The sequence below is a fragment of the Carassius gibelio genome, chromosome B13 (genome assembly GCF_023724105.1).
Source record: "Carassius gibelio isolate Cgi1373 ecotype wild population from Czech Republic chromosome B13, carGib1.2-hapl.c, whole genome shotgun sequence".
NCBI classification, from domain to species: Eukaryota; Metazoa; Chordata; class Actinopteri; order Cypriniformes; family Cyprinidae; genus Carassius; species Carassius gibelio.
In genome coordinates this window covers 8220175-8237256 of record NC_068408.1, presented here as the reverse complement: position 1 = coordinate 8237256, position 17082 = coordinate 8220175, and the positions used below count along the sequence as shown (strand labels likewise).

Sequence of the window (17082 nt, the reverse complement as noted above, 5' to 3'; positions counted from 1 at the left end):
TAAGAACATTTTCAGATTTGGTTTTCGTTGTCATTGTGGTGTCCTGATCTGCAGAATAATCTTGTTTTGCTGAAGAGAAGATGATGGTTGAGTAGCCCAGATGTGTTTGTCATGTGCCTTCCAGTCCTAAAACAACGGACTTTGTTTTGAGAGCTAAAAATATCATTTATTAAGTTATCTTGAATATGTGAACAAAATGTTGCAGTTTACAATTTTTTATTAAGTCAAGAGATATACAGTGGTGAAGCTGCATTTCAGGCCCAAAAACTGCTACTGTTGCTATATTAAATAAAACAAACCCAATAACATTCAGTGGAACATAAATGAAGGGCATATAATCTTACATGCTCCAAAATCCTTGACAAAAAAGCTGAAATGAAAACTGACACATGTAAGTTAAAATATATAGAAAGACAGATGAAAAACAGACCTGTCCATCACCGATAACCAATGCAGGTTTTATTTCTTCAGCTTTATCTCAAGAGTGATGTTCAGGTCATTTAAGGCAAAGTTCTTGAGTGCTGTTAAGGTCATTCATGCATATGTAAATGTTTCAAACACAACACATTCTTCTTCAGTGATCTGTCATGCTACATTTTGTCAAAAACCTGAATGTACATTATGGTGATACCAAGACAATCAGCAGTCTCTTTCATTTACACATTGAAAATAAGCATTCTGTGAGAATAAACAGATCTGCATGCAGTTAACTGCATAATATACAAGCATTTAAATATCAATTGTACAGACTTCATCAGGGTTGTACATTTTTGGCAAGCCAGAACCCAGCTGGTCATGCATTATATATACAAACTCACACTGAGAAAATGGGAAAAACAACATTTCCTGTATTACTTCAGTGTGCAAAAAAGTGCTGATTGAACATTAAAAACACTAAAACTAAAAATCCTCTTATTTTTGTATTTCTCAGTGCATTCACTGTACTCTGATGGGGTTAGAGTTCCTGGCCCTTATTTAGATCCAGAAACAAGCTCCTGTTCCCATACAAATGTTCAGTTGTCAGTTTTATACTTAGAATTCAGAAGCTAGAAACCAACCCAAGCTCCTATTTTGGGCATTCCTGTAACTGCAGATACAGGTGCCAAACTTGGATGCACCAAAGCCCCAGTGATGCTACAAATGCTGCATATCAAATGTTTATTGAATGCAAAATCTGTTTTACTATGGCAAACCCTCATCCTTTTTAGAGTCTGGTGTACTGAGGGTGGACACTGGGATGCTGCCTTGTGCTTTGTGTTTGGGTCTGTGCATTTTTGGGGTTGGGTCTTCACTAGACGTGGGCTTTGAAGTCTCTAAAAGCAGCCTGAGAATCTGTCCAACCCGTTCTTCTAAAACTGCCATCCTTCCATTCAGAGCTTGGATCTCTGTCCGCAGCTCCAGCCTTGCCTCCTGCAGCGAAGCCTGGAATGAGCTCTCACTACTGGGGTAAAAATCCTGTGCTGGTCCTTCTCCTCCACCGACTCCAGGAACAGGGCTCTGGGGCTCTGAAACCCTGTCCAGTCTCTGGTCACTGTAAGTCAAGCCACTATCCCAAGAGTCTGTTTTGCGAAGCGAACTCTTCCTGGATGTTCCAACCTCCTCAACACTTTCTATCTGAACTTTGACTTCTGGTGAAACGCGCTCCATGGACACAGCTTTAGCCGCATTGTTCAATCCATCCTTCCTCTCATCTTCTGGAGGTGAGCCAGGGGCAGCCATGTTGTTTTTCAGTCTCATCCAGCCACGGGCAGTTCCTGCGGGTTTGGTCCGCGCTGTGTTATTCACTTTGAGTCGATTTGTGACTTGGTCCCCACTGACCACGTCAGGTTTGAGTTCCATGATGTCGCGGTTGTTCTGCTTGACTGAGTCGCCCGCTTTAGGATAGGCCAGGCAGTTCTGGATGGGTGTGATTTGGGATATGGTGACCACGCTGCTTGTGGACCCGTTCTGAACTGCGTGCAGTGAGTTCTGCATGAGGGAGGCGTGAGGTTTTGCCATGCGTGTGGGCTGCTGTAGATGCTGCTGATTCTTCTCTAGGTCCAGCTGGACTGAAGTGCCCTGGCTACGGAGCTCTTTCTGCTGTTTAAACTTCTGGAAAAGTTTTCGGACTGGGTGGTCCACAGGAATGCTGAGTGGAACCTCATTCTTTGAGCGCTGCCTCTCTTCTTCCTCCTTCTTCACGTCGATGATTTTACGAAATATAAACTGGATAATGCAGAGAAGAAATACCATCAGTTAGACAGAAAATGGCATCTGAGAATTTTGGAATCAACAAAACTTTCATTTACAGTGGAGATAAAAATCAGAGAACAACCTACAAGTTCCTAAATTTTGAGGTCACTGGTTGGAGTCCTATTTTTAGGTTATCCTAACAGGAGTTAAAGTGCAGTTTTTTAAGCACATTTCAAGAGTTCAATATATTCTGAATAGCAGTATAAAGACTTTAAATACGATATTTGAAAAAGAATGCTGATCAGAATTAGAGAACACTTTATTTGGTGTTAATCTCATGCTAACTTCCTTAATTATCTGAGAAACTCTGTTTAACTGACCACCTAACTTTCCAGTTTTGACTGACATTGAAAGACGGTGATCTGTTCTAAACAGACGGAAACACTCTGACAGCAGGTTGTCCAGATGAAGGCCAATAGCAGCCATAGCAAAGAAGTTGGTTGTTCCAAATCTGTGATTTCTTGAATATTTCTTTTTTACAGTGTCACTAACTCATTCAAATCCCCCAAAAAGGCTGGTTGTCCAAGAAAGACAAATGCATGAGAGGACGGAATAATGCAGAGACTCTCAATGGGCAACACTGAAGCTGGAATTGCTGAATTCATTCAAAGCAAGGGCCTGTACAATTCCTACTAATATTTGACTTCAGTAACCTTCAGAAATTTTTGCTTTAATCTTTCTTCATGCAACAATCATTGCTGGTTTTTGTTGAAGTATCTTGGTTATTTTGTAAAACACTGTTCTACTAGCATGGTATAGCCACAGTTAAAATTCCTTCAAATTCTGAATGACATTTTTTTTTGTCAAAACTTTAATGTTTTTTAAAGAATTATCTTTTCCACACAAAGTCTGCATTTATTTGATCACAACAAAACCAGTAATATTGTGAAAAAAAAATTCTGTTTAATGTAACTTTTCCTCCTCCGGCTTGCCTCTTTGGCCCGCATCACTGAGCACAAGAACAAACCTGTTCTTGATAAAGCTGCTGTGAAAACATGGGAAAAGCCGATGAGGAAGAAGTTGGGGTGAAGTGAACTTTATATAGCCTAGGCGGAATAAAATCGTTAAATCGGAGTTAATCGTACCGTCTATAGCGCTTTGTGATTGGATGTTTATACTGTCAATACATGAGACAAACCAATGGGCCACTGGCTGCTTGCTGTCCCTGCGTGATGGTCCTTGGCAAAAAACAAACAAACAAAAAAAATTATGTCGGCCCCTTGGGTGCCTTGGCCTACCGGGAAAATGCCTGGTATGCCCGATTACCAATCCAGCCTTGCTTTGGTGTAATTTGACCAAATTCCATGTTTGTAAATTTTGAGTTATTAAAATAGCTTTTTCTATTATTTAAAAATAATAGACGCCAAAATGTTATTAGAACATGTAATAACAGGAATTTCGGAATTCCAGGGTATTATTGAAAATGTGGGGAAAGAAAGATCTAAATGATACATGTTTTTATCTTCTTCTCCCACCGTCACACTAAAGCTTCCATTGTGAGGATTGCCATGGTCTGCCCACAGAATACATGTGTTTGGAGTTCAGTCTTAAATTATGTATCTGTTGTTCTTTTCACCCCCTCTTTGTCTTTTTCCTGCCTTTCTCTGATCTCATCTTTTTATAATTTTTTTCACCACATGAAAATCATCAAGTTCTTTACTGAAACTCATTTTTGGTGATATATTCATTTAGTTCAGCTGATGATATTAATTAACTTGTGTGTCTTTCTCCCAAGTTAATGTAAAACATGAGCAAGGTTGGAATGCAGACAAAAAACTGCTCAATTCAATAGCTACTAACAAATCTATCTATCTATCTATCTATCTATCTATCTATCTATCTATCTATCTATCTATCTATCTATCTATCTATCTATCTATCTATCTATCTATCTATCTATCTATCTATCTATGTCTGTCCGTCCATCCATCCATCCACCCACCCACCCACCCGTCTGTCTGTCTGTCTGTGTGGTGCCATGTTGAACTGAATTAGGATGCAAAATCAACATACAAATGGCTAACTTGTCTATTCACATTGAGCTGGGATAGGAACAAATTAATATTTTTTTTATCACCCATTTTCCTATTTTTCTTAAGAATCTGTATTGTTTTGAAGAATCCATACTGAGTGTGTTTGACTCCTAAATCTGAACACAAACATACAAAACTGATGGATTAGTTCAGACACTGGAGCCCACAGAAAGAGAACATCTGTCTATTCTCTTTTGCCCTTTTTCTGAAAGTCAGCAAAACAAGAGCTGAACACTGCCACATTCTCTGTTTGAACATTACAACATTTTCTGTCCCACCGAGGCTACGTTTGAGATCACACACCTTCCTCTGACACACAAAGCTCCTGGTAGACTTTAGAGTTATTCACACAAAACCAACAGAAATTATTTAATGAGTTCCAGTCACAGAGGGAACTGCGGGTATTTGTGTTGTTTTTTTAATAACGCTGGGAAATGAAAGCTCATTAGAACCTATTCCTCCTGACCCCTTTCAAGGCAGTAATTGCTTGTACGCCTTGTACGCCTTGAGATGATTGTACATCTCCAAACCAAGTTTTGTGAAAAACACAGTAAATTTGATTTCACTAACTGTGGTACAGCTGGGGATGTACTGGCAATAGGGATAACAGTGATGCTGGGACTGTTGTCTTGTAGGCTTGTCAATATCAATTTAAACATACAAAGCAAAAACAAAGATTTGAAGAGAGAAAAGGTTCTGATATCTTCAGGCTGGTCCATTTATGCCAATGTTGTGGATTCGGGCACAGAAAACATTGATAACAGCCTAAAGCAGCAAAGTTCTCTAGCCTGTCACTAGACAGTTAATGTCTGGCTCCTGCTTTGACTGTTTTTTCTTCTTTCTGACCTCCGTCGCTCCCTGTGCTGTGACAAGAGTCCTCAGTGAAAGGTTAAAATTAAGGCAGAATCTCTTTCATGATGTTGTAAGCACACATAAACCAATCATTTACTTAACTAAACCTCAAAAACATGAACAATTAATATTAAGGCTTAAAAGTGCAACCAAGAAGTAGAGAAGATTTACAGCCTTTTCTGTAATTTTCAATAAGTAAATGTCATTGGCTGCTGAAAAAGATGAGATCATGCGCGTTATGATATTGTAATCGTGTACCCTCTTGCGGAAAGGACACAATGCAAATTTGCAATATGCATATTCAGGTTTGCAAAATGCATATGGTAATATCAGAGATTTGACATTGCCAGAAGGCATATTGTATAAACAATTACCGCCACAACGAGGTGCACGACAGAAATAATTACATGAAAATCTATAAATTCTTTCATATCAGAAGAAAGAGGCAGAAGAAGAGGCATTTATAAACTCATAAACTCCAGCCTCGGTCTGGGTCAAAGCCATTATCACATTCTTTACGGATCCGAAGCAATGATACGGTTCGAAATTTTCAAATGGACCGACTCACATTCACCTCAAAGGACTTTAGCATCTCACTGTGTCTAAACAAGAGACAGCGGTGGCTGACCTGACTGTCCTTCCCTGAAGGAATATCACACACAATGCACATCACAGCAATATGCAATAAGCAAAACGTCATGCTTTTTCCTGGTGTATTAAAGCACTCTGGTTATTTTAAGATTCTACTTCTGATCTTGGAGCAACAGAGTGAAGGATTTGCGCACTGGTGTGTGTTCACCTGCAACTGTCAACAGAATAAGAGAATGAGAGATAAAAAAAACAGCTGTTATGACGCATGTAAGTGCTGTGGTCAGTGGAGCAATTAAAATACTGTAGCAACCATAAGACAGATATCATATATCCAATATACCAATATCTATCAGATTGTCTACCTGTGTAAACATTTTTAAACCCTATCTTAAGACATGTCTGCTTTATGAGGCCTTTGCTGCTTCATGAGGACCACTGGTTTGGATTAGATGCATTTAAATGAGTTTATTTTAATCTTGCAGTGTTTTAGTATCTCTTTCTTTGTATTTCTTTGAAATTGTACAGCACTTTGCTACACTTAGATTTTAAGGTGCTTTATAAATAAACTGTGATTAGATTTTTGCAACTACATGTTTATTTTTTTATTTTTTCAAAATTTTAATGCACTACCATTCAAAAGTTTGGCGTTAGTGATTTACTTATTTATAATAATAATAATAATAATAATAATCAGCAAGGAATAAATGTAATACATTTCTTGATTTTAAATTAAAACCAAAGTAAGTTTATAATGCCACAAAATATTTTGATTTAAATTTTCTATTCAAAGAATCCTTAAAAAAACTATCGTTTCAACAGGTTTTGATAATAATAACCATTATTGATATTTAAAAAATAATTACTGAACACCAAAAAAGCATTTATGATTAGAACATTAGAATGATTTCTGAAGGATCATGTGATTGACGACTGAAGTGGTATATATATATATATAGAGAGAGAGAGAGAGAGAGAGAGAGAGAGAGAGAGAGCGAGAGAGCGAGAGAGCGAGAGAGCGAGAGAGAGAGAGAGAGAGAGAGAGAGAGAGAGAGAGCACATCTGTGGTTATTCTGAACATGTCACTTGTCAGTCCTTTCCAGTTTGAATGTTTATTATGTGTGTGAAGAACTGAGGTTTGAGTGACTTAAAATTACATAGAAGCCTGTTAGCAACACAATTGCATAACATAACTTGGACACACACACACACACACAAATAAACTGCAAACCCACAGTGGGGAAGCGTCTTCTCTCTGACGAGAGGTAATTGGCTCAAAATGTGTCCACAGCGTTTACTGCTGAGAATCAGTGACAAATGCTTCAGACCCTCTTACTGTCACATTACAGTTAGGAGGAAACCAGGTGTGCTCACACACACATAACAACTCCTCATTATATACTAATAGATAATGTAACTTCATCTTACATGTAAGAAACCCCAAGCAGGTGGAGAAATAAATTAAATTCCCTTGACATTATGGCAGCAAAAATATCACACACACAAGCTTTCAGATTTACAGCTGCCACATCACTCCAAGTCCCTTTCACGCATTCTTGCCAGCAAGTGAAAAAGCTGGGCCACTCCACTCCTCCTTCAATCTTTCACTCTCTAGAATGTTCTGGAAGCACTCCGGAGAGAAGCCATTATTCCAAAGAGAAAATCGGCAGGGGAGTCTCACCTACTTGCCTGAGGACCTGTGTGTGTGTGTGTGTGTGTGTGTGTGAGGGGGGGCGCTGTGTGTATCCATGATTAGATAAGATGGTTTTTTTTCTTGGTAAGAGCTCTTGGGGACCATCACCCTGAGGGGAGCTAATTGGAGCATTTCATCTTTATCCATTTGTTTATGTGTGTGTGTGTGTCACTTCTTTCAATCTGTTTTACATATATTTATAATATAGTGTTTAAACTTGTGTTTATGTATCTATGTATCTCTCCGGAGCTCTAGCACTACAGCGAATAAACTTCACTAATTAGACCACTAAACAGACCAAATAAAGATAAAGACAGGACTGAGAGGGAAAACAAATGAGCGAGAAAGAAAGAAAGAAAGAAAGAAAGAAAGAAAGAAAGAAAGAAAGAAAGAAAGAAAGAAAGAAAGAAAGAAAAAGAAAGAAAGTGTCTTGGGGCGAATTTACTTAAAGTGAAGGTGCTGTCCACATAAGCACCTGTTTCACTAAAGGAAATGCAATCAGGTAATGGTGTAAATATAAAAATTATACTATATTATATTATAATAAATTAATATAAATATTACATGTAAATTAATTGTATTATCATTAATAAAATAATAATAAATAAAATAAGAGCAGCTAGTATATGGATATATGCCTTGTTAAATCACTCTTCTCCATCATTTGATGCAATAGAAAATGTGCATTCAGAAGTAGAGCACGACCGATATGTTTTTTTTTTTGGGGGGGGGGGGCTGATACCGATACTGATATTAGAGGGTATATTCTTTGTGTATATTATAGTAGAGTATCATTCAGAAGATTGGACAATTTCCCTTTCATGTGTACATTTGACTGGTACTATATATAGAATACAGTATATATATATATATATATATACATATATATATAACAAATTTTTGCAATGATCACTCAATTGTGGAGATCAAACACTTATAATGACGTGACGTAATGGAGGCAGGGCATTTAACAATTTAACAATAAAATGTATTATCCAAAAAAGTCTGAAATCAGTGCAAGTTGAAGTTTATCAAGTTGAAGTTTATCCAACTTTAAATCGATTAAATTCCATTCAACTTTATTCCGGTTGAAGTTTATTTCACCTCGCTACTGTCTTCACACACAGATGAAACTTACTAGAGAAGTCTGAAGTGTGACATAATATACATCAGTAAATAAATACAATATAAATTCTCATCTCGCGCAATTTAATGTCCTTTGAATGTAACGTGCATGTTCCCTTGGAACTGGAATCATGGCGGACTCTAATGTACAAGAGACCTCCTTACTGGAGTGAAAGTGTTGACTGGTGTCACTATCTTGCGAACGCGCTGGTGGATCTCCACCAAATTCGGGGGATCCCTTCAGCTCGAGGAGCCCTATGGAATGCCATGCATCGGCAGCCCCCCGGGACCACTAGATCGGTCAGCGCCAGATCTAAATTTTACCACCCGTAACTCCCGAACCCTGGAGGCTATCAACGCGGGGGTGGTCTCATTCGAAAGAGAGCCTCTAGACATAAACTCAATTCACGTTCGAGAGGGTTCCTCGAGCTGAAGGGACCCCTGAATTTGTTGTGGATCCACGGAGCCATTTCGGAGATATAGCCATTCAAACTTTCAAAGTTTCAGGTTCATATCGGCTGATAATATCAGCAAAACAATATCTCTGTCAGACTCTTATCAGAAGTGTGTGGATGCTGCTTAGATGATAACACTGCACCTCCCCTTTAACCCTCTGGAGTCTAAGGGTATTTTTGGGGCCTTGAGAAGTTTTGTCATGCCCTGACATTTGTGCTTTTTTCAGTTTCTTATAAATATCTAAATGGGTAAAGTCTAATATCACTGTAATCAGCACAAACTGGGCTATAATAATATGTGAAATGCATGCATGTACGTGATTGTATTTTTGAGAAAAAAAATGTTATGCATGGTTAGTGAAAAACTAAAAATGTTAAATCACTTGAATAAGGCAATAAAACACATACATAAAATTGGTTGCCGGAAAAGTTGAGAACTGGAGCTTGTAGCCTAGAATTTTTCTTTCTGAATGATGTGAAAATCATCTTGTTTACTCACTCACAGAAAACAATATATTGATTTAAATTTTCTAAAACACTTTTTGTTGGTAAAAGTCATATGCGAGTAGGCGTCAACTATCATGAATATCATTGTGATTTACACCTGAGAAGACAAAGGCCTGCATAATGAGCTGCATAATGAGCCTCTCATTCAACTGTGCCACTCTGAGGGAGGACTTACAAGAAAGAATGTGAGAACAAAATAAAAGTATATAATTTTATGTTTGTAGTTTATTAAGAATATATTTAATTATCCCACAACATAATTTAATATCCACTTGGGGGAGCAGTTAAACGGTTTATTAGGAACAATCAAAGCTGACTTTCAAATTTTTTGGCATCCTTTCTCTAGTCACACAATCCTTCAGAAATCCTTTTAACAATCTTATTTTCTACCAAATAAACCCCATTTATTATCATCATCATTATTATTATTATTATTATTATTAATGTTGAAAAGAGCTGATAATATTTTTCAGGTTTTTTTAGGGGGAATAAATCGAAAGAACTGCATTGTTTTTACATTTGTTAGAGTTATCTCTATTTGTCACATTTATATTATTTACATCAAGCTTTTGAATGGTATAGTATTGTATATTGTTAATGAAACTTCATAATGTTTCACTTGATTATACATTAAGTCAGGAATTATAGTTTGGAAAAAGTATTTGGAAAAAGTCTAACTAGTAAAATGTTTACACGTTATTTGAAAACTAGTACAAATAAATAAAAAGAGACTTACTCATGTTTATGATCTCTGCTGAATAAAGTGCTTCATTCTTTTTTCTGAGGAAATCCATTTCTCAAATCCTCAACCACATCACATCTTTTTGGGGTGAATTATGTCTTATTCCTCTCATCGCGAAGCAAACAGTAAAATAAAATAAAAACTTGAAGAATAGTCTGGCTGCTTTTTCTTCTGTGTGGGCGTATTCAAGCCGCGCGCTTCAGTTTGAATCTGAATAGCGCGTTAAGCGCGGGGGCGTGGTCACATTAGATATAATGAGCAGAGATATGAAAAACATACATCGCGTTGTTTTCATGTGGATTACTTTATCTCAGAATATTTGTTATCGGCAGCACTTGTTTAGTTTAAAAGTAGACATTCCAGGCTTTCTATAGATATCTCTCTCATGTCTCTTCGTTGAGTATTCACGGAGTTACAGTTCATTTTAATGAAATGTTTGTACATGACGATCAGCGGAGACAAAGACTGTAGACAGCGCACCTTGTTTGTTATCTTTATTTTATAAGTGCACAAAGGTTTTTTGTTATTATGTCTGTATCCAAAAAAAACTAGACCCTTTACAGATTCGATTGATGTATTGCTCTTATCTGTACGATCAAAACTGAGAGTGTAATTTAAGTTCTTTTCGGGGATATCAGGTGAAAATGACTCAAAACGCATATATGCGTTAATCGACTCGAAAGGGTTAATCTCTAAATATCTTTTCTCATTTTTTTTTCAGCCCTACCCTGGTGCCATCACTGTACCGTAACCAAACCTTGCTCCTCTCTCACTCACATTGAGGGAGAGTGTGTCAGTGTCAGCGGGTGATTAGGTGACACATTAGGGCTGTTTAGGTAATCCAGCCTGTCACCTGCAGCCACACACACACACGCATCTAATGCAGCCATGCACTCAGACAGACTGATGAGATATGAGATTCAATCTTCTGTTCAATTTACTGCTTAAAGAAAATAACTCTAAACCTGTCTGAATCTTTTTACCGGAGAAAGCATTTCACTCCCAGTGGAAATAACACAACCTTTCACAAATCTGCAGTTGCTACATGGTGCCCAGTGTTTCTGCCAAGATGCCACAGTTACTAAAGTCATTTCTTCAATAAGACAAATGAAGCAACACCTCCAGCAAACCACATGACATTTGAGGCTATGTGCAGTGATTTTGGAAAATTTATTAATACAAAATGAGGGTTTAAAATTGGTAGATTATATGTATTGCTAAATATAAAAATTACATCTATATAACTCTATACATAATAATGTATACTACCTTTTATATTAGATATATAATATATAATATATAAAATTATAATAGAAATAATAATAATAACAGTGATGATAATAACAATATTAATAAAGTGTAATTATATACACACACTTGTGTGTATATATATATATATATATATATATATATATATATATATATATATATATATATATATATATATATATATATATATATATATATACAGTTGAAACCAGATATTTACATACACTTAAGAAAAAAACAAAAACTATTATTTCTTTACTGTCATACATTAAATCAGAGTAAACGTTTTCTGCTTTAGATCAATAAATATTAACATATTTTCTTGCAATTGTTAAATGTCAGAATTGAGAGAGGGAGAACTTTTATGTATTTTTTTTATCACTTTCATCAAAGTCAGAAGTATACATACACTAAGTTTAATGTGTCTTTAAACAAAAAGAAAACTCCAGATGATACCATTCTGAGCTTAAGAACCTTCTGATAGGTTCATTGATTCCATTTGAGTTACTTGGTGGCACATCTGTGGATGCATATAAAGGCACACCTTAAACACAGAGCCTCTTTCTTTGACATCATGGGAAAATCAAGAGAAATCAAACAAAGACATCAAGAAAAGAATTGTGGACCTCCACAAGTGTGGCTCATCCTTAGGTAAAATTTCCAGATGCCTGAAGGTCACACGTTCATCTGTTCAGACAATAATACGCAAGTATAAAAAACATGGGAATGTACAACCATCATACCAGTCAGGAAGGAGACGGATTCTGAGTCCCAGAGCGGAAACTTTTTTGGTGCGAACTGTGTGAATCAACCCCAGGACAACAGCAAAAGACCTTGTAAAGATAATTGCTGAAACTGGTAAGACCGTGTCATTATCCACAGTAAAACGAGTCCTGTACCACCATGAACTGAAAGGTTACTCTGAGAGGAGAAAACTATTACTTCAAAACAACCATAAAAAAGCCAGACTACAGTTTGCAACTGCACATGGGGACAAAAATCTTAATTTCTGGAGACATGTCCTGTGGTCTGACGAAACAAAAATGTAACTGTTCGGCCATAATGATAAACGGTATATTTGGAGGATAAAGGGCGAAGTTTGAAGCGCCAGAACACCATCCCAACCGTGAAGTATGGGGGTGGTGGTATAATTTTGCGGGGATGCTTTGCTGCAGAAGGGACTGGTGCACTTCACAAAATAGATGGCATCATGAGAAAAAAAATTTTTGTGGATATATTGAAGCAACATCTGAAGACATCAGCCAGGAAGTTAAAACTTGGGCACAAATGGGTCTTCCAAATGGACAATGACCCCGAGCATACCTCCAAATATGTTACAAAGTGGCTTAAGGACAACAAAGTCAAGGTATTGAAGTGGCCATCACAAATCCCTGATCTCAATCCCATAGAAAATTTGTGGGTGCCACTGAAAAAGGCAAGTGCGAGCAAGAAGGCCTACAAACCTAACCCAGTTGCACCCGTTCTGTCAAGAGGAGTGGGCCAAAATTCCAGCAAACTATTGTAGAAAGATTGCAGAAGGATACCCAAAATGTTTGGCCCAAGTGAAACAGTTTCGGGGCAATTCTACCAAATACTAAGGAAGTGTATGTATACTTCTGACTTTGATGAAAGTGATAAAAAAATACATACAAATTATCCCTCGCTCGATTCTGACATTTAACAAATGCAAAAAATATGTTAATATTTATTGATCAAAAACAGAAAAAGTTTACTCTGATTTAATGTATGACAGTAAAGAAATAAAAGTTTTAGTGTTTTTTTCTGAAGTGTATGTGAATATCTGTTTTCAACTGTATATATAATTAAATATATATAATAATTTATATTTTATAATAAAAATATAAATTATTCATAAATAATAATAATAAATAATAGTAGAATATTTTTTATTGTAAAACAATATTTCAGCCAGAACTTTTTACATTTAATAATTACACATGTAATTAACAGGATAAAATGAATGATGTCATTGTTTGCTTGCAATGTTGAGATAATAATGTCACTTATGAAAATTTGATGTGGTTTGACAGTAGTACTGTAGTACTTTAGGCAAATAAGCAGTCTCAGAATTTGTAAGTTAGTGACAGACACACTCTTATTCTGGGTCACATCATTAATGCAAAAGCCTTGTGGTGGAAGTGTGTCTGTGTAGAGTGTCTGCCTGAAGGCCCACAAGCTGTCTTTAAAACTTTGACTGATTAACCAGAAAACACATACCATCAAATATGTGAGAATATTACACAAACCTTCGAAAAACCATAAAATATCATCTCACAACTCTTCCCTGCACGCACACAATCAACAACATACCAGCGATACTAATTTTGTGTATGACTCTCTTTCTTTCTCCATAATGATTTCATCCCTCCCAGTCTCTCTCTCTCTCTCTCTCTCTCTGTCCTCCATTAGATGGCAGATACATGCTTGCAATCTAAATCTTTCATTCTGTTGTAACCCTCAGGCTCCCTTGACAGAGACACTAAACACGACTGGTCTTTCATTTGACCATTAAAGAGTTTTGAATTCACTAAGCTGCCGTTTTGTTTCTATACCATATATACTGTACAAAATGGATAAATTGCTTTTATATGATGAGAAATATAATTTTTTTTATTAACAATTAAAAGCTTTTTTTGTCTAACTGTTTATTCACGGCAATCATGAAGATTTAAAAATGACTCCCAGTCCTGATTCCACACCATTCCCTTTATTTTCTGTCCTCTAAAGTGTACAGCTCAAAAATACTGATATTACTGCAGACATTTCTACAATAAGGCAAAGAAAATAAAGCATTATCATCATATGATCTTTGAAGCTATATATACACAGCCAAGACTTCTGGCAATATTATTATTAGTGTAAGTTGCTTTCGATAAAAGCATCTGCCAAACTCATAATGAATAAATTAATTGAGACACAAACCTGACTTCTGATCGTATTCTACTCTGTTCCTTTAATTTTCTGTCCTCTATTTTATATGAATACAGTAGCAAAAAGACAAATGATCAAAAATATGTTGAGACTGCTTAAAACCAAGCTGCTGTGAATTTTTGTTTTGCTTCAGCATTGATGCAAGACTTTGACAGGGTAAAAGCAGGGCAGGGAACAATCAGGGTGGAAAAAGGGAATAACATTAAGAAAAGATGGAGAGAGAGAGAGAAAGTGATAAACAGGAGAAGTACTTATGAGAGCAGCTTTTGCTTTTGATTTATTCATATCTGACCATTAACCTAGAAAAACTCTGTTGTTTGTAGGTTTTAATGTGTGTGTCTTTGTGGTTATGTGTGACTCTTAGTAATTGTTTAGAAAAGAGGGAGAAAAAACAGAGGGAAGGAGCAAACAATAAGCTTCTAGTCAAATCCAAGGCTGCTGATAAAGAAAATGAGTAAAGTATGTAACAATGAGAAGACACTAGAAAGATAACAATTGAACAGTAAAGGGGAGAGGATTGAACATGAGAAGAGAAAGAGAAAGAAAGAAAATCTTCGCTCCATATGCACCAACATACTGAATCTTTTTTCTCCACAGGCTTCCCCTCTTTCACACTACTGACCCAATTCTACCCATAATCCCCCTGATGGCCACGACACATCTTTATACTCTGTACTGTATCCAATACGATTAGGGGAACTGATGACAAATGTGGCTTATGTCCAATCAGAGCTATGAGAGCTTAAAGGTTTATTTATCCTAAAAATGTTTTTTTGTAATTTATTTTCCCTTATGTTGTACCAAACCTTTATAATTTCTGTTCTTTACGTATGAAGAGATCATTTTAATGTATTCTAGTTCAGTTTGTTATTATCCAAATGGTAAGCAAAAAACCCCACTGTAGTCTATAGTAGCTTTCTGTGTGGAACAGACCAAAATTTAACCTCCCCTTCTGCAGACCTGTCAAATCACTTACTGTATGTGGCTTGTGACCAACTTGATGATGATGATGATAACCTTTATAGCGCCTTTTCCCGAATATATATACCCATCCACTTTCCAAGTATGAAAACAGCAGCTTACACACCAATAAAATAAAGAAAGTCATAAGAGGTTTGGAAAGACAGGAGGGTGAGTAAATGATGACAAAAAAAATCATTTTTTGGGTGAATGTAGCTTTGAAAACAAGCTTCATCTGCTTCAAATGAGAATACATTCTGAGAACAAAAACATCACTTCAAAGTCCATAACCCAATTCTTAGCTTGTCACTTAAAAGAATACTTCTGTCATCATTCACTCACCCTCACATAATTACAAACCCATAACACTTAGAATATAAGCTTTAAAACACAAATTAAGATTTTTTGTTTTCTTTTTTTAAAGGGGGGGGTGAAATGCTCGTTTTCACTCAATATCCTGTTAATATTGAGTACCTATATAGTAGTACTGCATCCTTCATAACTCTAAAAAGTCTTTAGTTTTATTATATTCATAAGAGAAAGATAGTCTGTACCGATTTTTCCCGGAAAAACACGACCGGCTGGAGGCGAGACGTGTGGGCGGAGCTAAAGAATCTCGAGCGCCAGTAGGCTTTTGCGTTGATAGCATGTGGAAGCTGTGACATTACCGTGAGGGAAAAACCATCATCCAAAACAAACCATGGCTAACAGTCAGATTCAGCCGTTTATTTATGATCCAGAATCAGATCCCGAGGCTGAAACTGAACGAGAGCAGCAGCAGCAACGACTCGCTCCGAGCGGGGCTCGAACCCGGGTCTCCGGCATGGGAGGGGACGCACTAACAAGGGGGCAGAGATATTTTAAGCAGTTTTACTCACCGCCTGCGGTTCCAACACACGATCGTGACCCTTTTTCTTTGGGATTGCATCATCCTTAAGAAATAAACGATACGCAAATCTGTCTTCAAACTGGGCCTTGTTTGTAAAACAAGCGTCTTCAAAATGCAGGGAACAAACAAAAACACTTGCACAACTCCGTTGATGCTCTGTAAAAATAAACTCCATCCACTGGTCCCTTAATGCTGTTTCTCTTTTGGTAATCTGTGCAGGGTTGTCTTGCCCTGGCAACCAAAAACACACTCCTTTTGTGACATTTCGCAACGCTCTCGCTCTGATCAGTGAATGTCTGTTGTGCTCTCAGTGCTCTGCTATACGGGAGCGCGCGCTCTTCCAGCAGAAGTGCCCTAGGACCCATATAAGGAAATTCCGCTCCATCTAACGTCACACAGAGCCATACTCGGAAAAAACTTTCTGAAACTTGTGACAAACCGGAAGGAGTATTTTGGGAACAAAAATACTACTTCAAACGTACAACTTAATTTTTGAAACTTTGTCCATGTTTAGCATGGGAATCCAACTCTTTAACAGTTTAAAAAACTCAGTATGCATGAAATAGCATTTCACCCCCCCTTTAACGAAACCTCGGATAACTTTTATGACATTTTTGTGTCTTCTAGGCTTTTGTTATCAGGAGGGTGATCTTAATTTGTGTTTTGAAGATTAACCAGAGTCTGAGTTTGGAACAACATGTGGGTGAGTAAATAACAGTTTTCATTTCTAGATGAACTGTACCTTTAATTTATCCAACATACCATCAATAAATCTAATCATTATA

At 36.9% G+C, this 17082-nt stretch overlaps 1 protein-coding gene across 1 annotated transcript in view; it reads right to left on the bottom strand.

Annotated features, from left to right (window-relative positions):
* Positions 1–442: 442 nt before the first annotated feature.
* Positions 443–17082, bottom strand: part of kcnh5b (potassium voltage-gated channel, subfamily H (eag-related), member 5b) — a 41105-nt gene continuing 24465 nt past the window's right edge. The window contains exon 11 of the mRNA XM_052571942.1: positions 443–2205. Coding sequence (XP_052427902.1) covers positions 1183–2205 — 1023 coding nt within the window. The 3' untranslated portion in view covers positions 443–1182. The remainder of the gene's footprint in view (positions 2206–17082) is intronic.